At 37.6% G+C, this 6,920-nt stretch overlaps 1 protein-coding gene across 4 annotated transcripts in view; it reads left to right on the top strand.

Annotated features, from left to right (window-relative positions):
• LOC106519796 (retinol-binding protein 1) overlaps positions 1 to 4,245 on the top strand; it is a 7,170-nt gene extending 2,925 nt beyond the window's left edge. The window contains exons 2-6 of one of the 4 annotated variants that reach the window (XM_014011607.1): positions 137 to 262; positions 869 to 1,047; positions 1,203 to 1,252; positions 2,571 to 2,672; positions 3,722 to 4,245. In XM_014011607.1, the coding sequence (XP_013867061.1) occupies positions 190 to 262; positions 869 to 1,047; positions 1,203 to 1,252; positions 2,571 to 2,672; positions 3,722 to 3,728 (411 nt within the window). In that variant the 5' untranslated portion in view covers positions 137 to 189 and the 3' untranslated portion in view covers positions 3,729 to 4,245. Of the gene's footprint in view, positions 1 to 6; positions 263 to 868; positions 1,048 to 1,202; positions 1,253 to 2,570; positions 2,673 to 3,721 lie in introns of those variants that run through there. The other 3 variants (XM_014011608.1, XM_014011606.1, XM_014011609.1) reach the window with 3 other exon arrangements.
• The last annotated feature ends 2,675 nt before the right edge of the window (positions 4,246 to 6,920 follow it).

Genomic DNA, 6,920 nt, shown 5'->3' on the forward strand with positions numbered 1-6,920 from the left:
GTGTGTGTGTGTGTGTGTGTGTGTGTGTGTGTGTGTGTGTGTGTCACCAAAATTAGGCTTGGCAGGTAATCGGATTACAGAGATTTTAGTTCAAATGGGGGCTCTTAATGAGGTTCTTTCTTCACTCCTTCTCCAGCAGCCGTCCACTGAGGGTCTCCTCTTTACCTCAGATAAAAAAGAATCCCAGCAATGCCAGTTGATCTGAACGGATACTGGAAAATGGTTTCCAATGATAACTTTGAGGAGTACATGAAGGCTCTTGGTGAGTTTATACTTCTTAAACATTGATTTATAGACTTTTTATCACATATGAACCTATATTAATATTGATTTCTACAGTTTTTTTATTGAAGGCGGAAAATAAAGTTTTACCTCTTGTGCTGGTCTGTTAGCAAAATATTTCGTGAACCACTCAACAGACTTTAATGAAACTTTCAGAGAGTCGTCATTGAATGTGCATTGACAGCTGAATAATTTCTGGAGTCAGTACAGTTTAACTGAGCCACCATAGCAAATCAACATAAATCAACATACAAATGACTATAACTCAGTCAGTATTACAGATATTGAGCTCTAATTTGACGTGTTAGTAGCTGAGTCCCAACACATCTTTGAGCAGGATATGTCAGGTTGTGCATGTTGTTGTTTTCAAAATGACTACAGCTAAGATGATTTTATTCTAAAACTCTGGCATGAAAGATGACGGGTGATGTGCAGTTCTTCAAAGATTACTTGACCTTTAATATTGCTTATAACTGAACTAACAGCCTTATCTCAGAATAAACATTTTGCTTTTAAAAACTCTTACATTATCTGTTGTCTCAAACTGTTTTCACCTTTTTATTTTATTTTTTTACATGTTTTGCAGATGTAAATGTTGCCATCAGGAAAATTGCCAACTTGCTGAAGCCTGACAAAGACATCGTTCACGACGGGGACCACATGGTCATCAAGACCCTGAGCACCTTCAAAAACTACAACATGGACTTCTACGTGGGCAAAGAGTTCGAGGAGGATCTGTGTGGAGTGGATGACAGGAAATGCATGGTGAGAGCTGATGATGGAGCCCGTTTTAAAGCCTGTAGAGAAAACCAGTAAGGCATTATAGCTCGGCTGCATTGAGTCAGCAGTGGAGGCCTGTGGCATGAACCCATTTGGGTGCAAATTCAGTGGGCTGATTTTTTTTCTCCTTTTTTTTTCAGCAGGAGCCCCTTCAGACTGCAGTAATGAGCAGATGGTGTGGAGAGAGCCGGTCATTTTTTACAGAACTTTCCTCCTACTCAAAAAAAAAAACTTAGTCTAAATTTTAACGGCCTTCTCTGTGACTGGATGTAATGAAGAGCGATAGCAGATATACTGCAGGGGAAGGACTGGGAGAGGCAGAGAGACAAAGTCAAAACTCATTTAACAAGATTGTGTTTCTGAATACTGAATAGGATCAAAGATTATCTGTGATCCCCCTTGAAAAGCCTTTTTTTATATGCTGATAGGCTGATTAAAGATAAGCTGTAAACTGGTGGGGGGGGGGGGGGGGGGGCTCGAAGAGAAAGTCACGTGTATGAATAATTATTGTAAATAGGAACAATCGAGGCCTTAGAACATGACGCGCATTTACCCATTCTTATTACTAACGTTTTCCTGATTTTTCAGTACATTTTCCTCATTACTGCCCATTTTTGCTATTTTATATCAAAACTTTCAGCTCGTTTGAGAGATGGTTGTTGTGACTTTAGGTTTTATAACTTTTAAACATTTCAAAATATTATTATTTAGCCACAGAAGTAAACTGAAACCTCTTCAATAATGTTGTTTTTTAAAATATCTGCTTCAGAATATTTGCTTATTTTTGTTTTGCTACTTTGAGTTTTTAGCAAGCATTTCACCACTTTTAGTTTTTAGATTGCCTTTTGATACTTTAAGCTTTTAGCTACTTTAATGTTTAGCTAGACTTTTGCTGATTTTAGGCAGCCTTTAACTACTTCTCACTTTTAACCAGCCTTTTGATACTTTTAGCATTTGGGTAGACTTTTTAACATACCTTTGGTAGTTTTAGTTAGCCTTTTGCTACTTTTAGTTTTGAGTCAGCCTTTTGACTATTTTAGCTTTTAGCTAGGGTTTTGCTATTTTTTGCTAGCATTTATTTACTTTTAGGTAGATGTGTGCTTCTTTTAGCTTTTAGCCAGCATTTTGATACATTTAGCTTTCAGCCAGCATTTTGCTACTTTAGTGTTTAGCCTTTTACAACTTGTATCTAATAACCAGCATTTTGATACTTTTAGCAAGCTTCTTTTGCTGCTTTTACTCTTTAGCCTATTTTAGCCTTCAACCAGCCTTTTGCGATGTAAAGCTTAGCTAAAACCTTGCCTCTCTTTAGCTATTGTTTTGCTTCTTTTTGTTTTTACAACTCAGTTTCAGCTTCTGTAGCAGATTTCATTAGTCATCCAGCACTCAGCATTCACAAAGCTCAGAAAATACAGTTTGTTTGTTTCGTTCAGTTTTAAGGCTCCTAACTGGGGCAGCTTTTGTGTTTTAAGCCCCTCATTTTTGTCTGTGCCTCTCACTTCATGCAGACCACCGTCAACTGGGAGGGAGACAAGCTGGTGTGTGTTCAGAAGGGAGAGGTTGAAGGAAGAGGTTGGACCCACTGGGTGGATGGAGATGAGCTTCATCTGGTGAGAAAACATCAGCTCCTGGCATGAATATTAATCTAAGCAATTTAGACTCTTTAATCCCCGTCCAAATGCCTCTCAGCGCAGTATGTGAAGTGTATTTTCCTGTGTGACTCCAGTTTGAATTGATTCCCACTGGCTCCGTGTGGAGCGTCTGGACACAGAAAAAATATCCCAAAATATATGTCAAATATATAAAAATAGGAGATTAAAACTGAGTGAGATCCTCTCCGCACACCTTTTAATGTTCTAACATGTTACTTACATAAAAGCAAATTTACTATTACATATTATTACATGTTTATGTGACACCTCTGTGTGCCCTGTAATGATCTCATTTGCATCTGAAAAGTAATAACAGGCACATTACCATATTTATTAGCTTAATGTTATCAGATTATCTTCTGTATGATTAAAGTTATCAAAGCTAAATAAGAATAATTTTCCAAATGATTTGGCTGAGGTGTTGCCAGCAGATGTTTTGAATCAGAAGCAATGAAATTAGGTTTTATTAGGATGTTTTCCAAAACCTCCCGGTTTGGGTTCAGAGCAACAGTGACCTCTGGTGGCAGGACTTGTATTACATCTTAGATGAAATCCTAAAGGGAAAAAAGTTTTTAAAGTTTTATGTTTAATATTGTATTTAATTAAGTTTAGTTTTAAATTTTCACCTCAATGTAAGTTTGTCCACCTTTAATTATTATTTTTTAAATTATATTTGTTAAACGAACCAAACAAATTGCTCATGGAAACGGACCTCCGTACTGACCGACTAATTAGTTGGTTATTATAAGCTCATAAAAAAGAATATGTGGAAGTAGCTTAGAGTAATGCAGAATGCTTTAGGTTATTTAGGTTTTCTGTATGCTTGTGCCTCTGATATTTTAGTTTCCTTGGTGAAAATTCCTTGTTTAGCTGCAGCACTAATCCAAATGCTTGGGGTTGATAGTGAAGTTAGTAAAATACCTCCCACTTCTTTTCCATTTTTGTATTTACTTACAATGTTATTAACAAGCGATCCTTTTTTTTCTTTGTTTTTTTGTCTCCTGCAGGAGTTGAGGGCTAAAGGAGTTATTTGCAAGCAGGTCTTCAAGAAAACCTAAGCTGACTTTATTCAGCAATCTGGTGCTTCCTGCAGACACTGGCTCAGATGCAGTGTTCATCATCTAACAAAATTCATGTCACTTTTGTGTCTTATGAACAATAATTTTCATTAAAGGTTACTTGGTTTGGAAAGATCACAAACCCCTGATCCATACCGTTCCCTTACTTTGCGAGTTAGCATGTAACAGTTATCAGATGTAACACAGATTTTGGCCTGAGCCCAGCTGCTGTGATCTAGACGTTTTATGCCTTGAATGTTTGCAAACAGCCGACTAGCTGCTCTTAGAGTATAGTGATGAACTAGATCCCTCAATGGAGTGAAGAGAAATGAACAGTTGTTGCCGATGAGAAGTGTTGACATCTTCACTGCATTCAGTGTTCAAAAAGAACATCCGGCACGATGTATATATATTTTTCCTGCTGATATTGAGATGAATCAATGAATCAATAAAGCTGATTTCAGCAGTGTCAATGTTTTTTTCTGTTCACCATGCTCCGAATCCATCTCTCTCAGCTCACCGTTTGAAATGCTGATGTGAGCGCTCCATATGTCCCTCTTACTCACTCTTTTTTTCTCTTTTGTTGTTGTTTTGTTGCTCACCCTGTCATTCTACCCCCAGCTGCTTCTTGTGCATTCGCTCCGAGCCACGCTCTGCTCTGACCCACAGGTTCTGTTTATTTATGGTGCCCCTGAGGGTTCATATTGATTTCTCTGTGTGCATGCTTCAGGCTGATAAAAAATGATGGGTCTCAGGTTTGGGGTCAAAACAAAGCCTGATGCCAGACAACTGCATTTATGTTTACCTTCAATAAAATGTTCCTTTTAAATTTAGTGGGTTGTTTTGAGAAGAGTCACCTCTGTACTTTGAAGACTCCTTTTGCTTCTATTTTTTCTTTTTCTTTGAATATTTGACATCCGTTCTAAAAGTTTCCCATTATTCACCTTAACGTTCATTCTTGAAAAAATTTTGCCTGAAGGCTGCGTGTTTGGTCGGTTCATTCTGTGAGGTGAGGCTGGCAGAATGACCCAGGGCTCAGGCAAAAATCCAAATGTAACAAAAAGGTTTATTAAAGAACAAAAAGAGGGCTGAAGGCAACAAAAACACTCTTCTCAGGAGGAACGAGCAGGACAATGAACCGACAAAGACATGTGACAAGACTCAGAATATAAAGCAAACAAACTAAGAGAAAATCAGAGACACAATAGGGAATGGCTGAGCGTGGGCAGGGCTGGAAGCAGGGGAAAGATACACAGGGGAACACAGAAAACACTAGAAAACTAAGGAAAATAAATACAGATTATGACACAACTGTTCAATCATTTGTGTGTTTATTTGGGGCAACTGTGTCATACATTACTTTTCAACAGCTGGGCAAAGTTTTGTAAATGCACAACACACTGTAACCACTTTATTTAAAAGAGTAACATCAACCTCACGAAGCAGTATCGGAGAGATTGGCATGACAAGATCTTATACTTCTGACGTACATTTCCAATCACTCTTTCAACGTGGATTCTCAGATGTGCTATCTTTCTGGTTTCCTCCATATTTTTTTACATCTATCTGACACACGCCTTTAGTAAAAGTTAAGAGTTTCAACTCAGCACACAACATGCCAACAATATATGAATGAATAGCAAAACCTCTGTCAGCCAAAACGATGTCCCCTGACAACAATTTATCCAGAACTTTTCAGGGTAAAATGCTTGTCACTTGTACACCCAGCCATCTCTTTGACAAAAAAACACATGGCTCCTTCAGGTGCAATGCCTGCTTTCATGGTGTGATTGTGATTGTAACTTGAAAACATTTGGGCATGTGTTTTTTGACATTGGTGGCTCTCTGCAAAAATTTCAAAGCTATCAATAACGACAACAAAATGACTGCACAAACTCATGTGGCTTAACTTTACGCAACATGTCTCCATCTGACCATACAATAGAATGTTTAATTGTGAAACAGTATCACTGAAAGCCCTGTAAACAGTAGGAGAAACAAAAAAACAGATCAGCAAGGAGATGAACATCGGGTACATCGAGTCAAAGCCACATAAATGTAGGAAACAGCATTTGACAAGGTGTGAGAAGTGTCTTTTTGGGGTACAGAAACCATATAATATGTCCCACGTATGGGGTTCACCCACGTGGTTCTTGAATTTGAGGTAGCCTACTGGAAAGTCCTCGAAAGGTCCTTGAGTGTGATGTTAACCAAGGTGTGGAAACCCTGGCAAAAATATATTTTTTAGAATTAAAATTCAGTTACGCTACTTATAGTGTAGTGTATACAGAACAGGAAAACAACAGGAGGGTTAACATCCAGTTTAGGCTCCCCTCTGCAGTGTCTCCTGGTTATATAGGGGTGTCCCGATCCAATCTCAATATCAGATCTTGGTCCGATAATAGGTTTCATGGTGTCTTTTCTTTTTGTGATATTTGTATTCATGGTTATGTTAGTAGGTCAGGCTGAAGCTCTTTATTTGTCCTGTGTAATGTTTTGTTTCTACATGATTTGCACCAACCTTCACAGATTCTGCAGTATGGTCATCCTCTTGGAAACACCCGGAGAGTCTGATGACTGAAGCATCTTGAAAAGATTTCTGACTGTTGAAACTGGGATTTTGAGCTCTTTAGTTGTTTACTTGTTGCTTTATTCTCATTGATAAAGGCATTTCTGCTCTCAGTCAGCCCAAGTCATGAGCCATTCTGCCGAATCGGCGCCATTTCCGTCCCCAGGAAATTACATGTATAAATGTGCACAAAAAATAATTGTAAAATACATTTTATTATTAAGCACAATTTGTATATTGACCTAATTGAAAACTGAAGATAAAAACATTAATAAAAACTACTAAGACCACTGAAAATTTAGTCTATGGTACCTGTCCCCACTCTTTAACCATCCACTTTACCATGAAATATAATAATTAAAATCCTTCAGAGATGTATTTTTTTATACATTGACCTAATTGAAAATTGAAGATATAAAATGAAAAAAAATAATAAAAACTACTAAGAACACTGAAAATTTAGTCTATGGTACCTGTCCCCACTCTTTAACTATCCACTTTACCATAAAATATAATAATTAAAATCCTTCAGAGATGTATTTTTTAAGATTTTTGTGTAACTCCAAATCCCATCTATGC

Source organism: Austrofundulus limnaeus, unplaced genomic scaffold, assembly GCF_001266775.1.
Source record: "Austrofundulus limnaeus strain Quisiro unplaced genomic scaffold, Austrofundulus_limnaeus-1.0 Scaffold82, whole genome shotgun sequence".
Taxonomy (NCBI): Eukaryota; Metazoa; Chordata; class Actinopteri; order Cyprinodontiformes; family Rivulidae; genus Austrofundulus; species Austrofundulus limnaeus.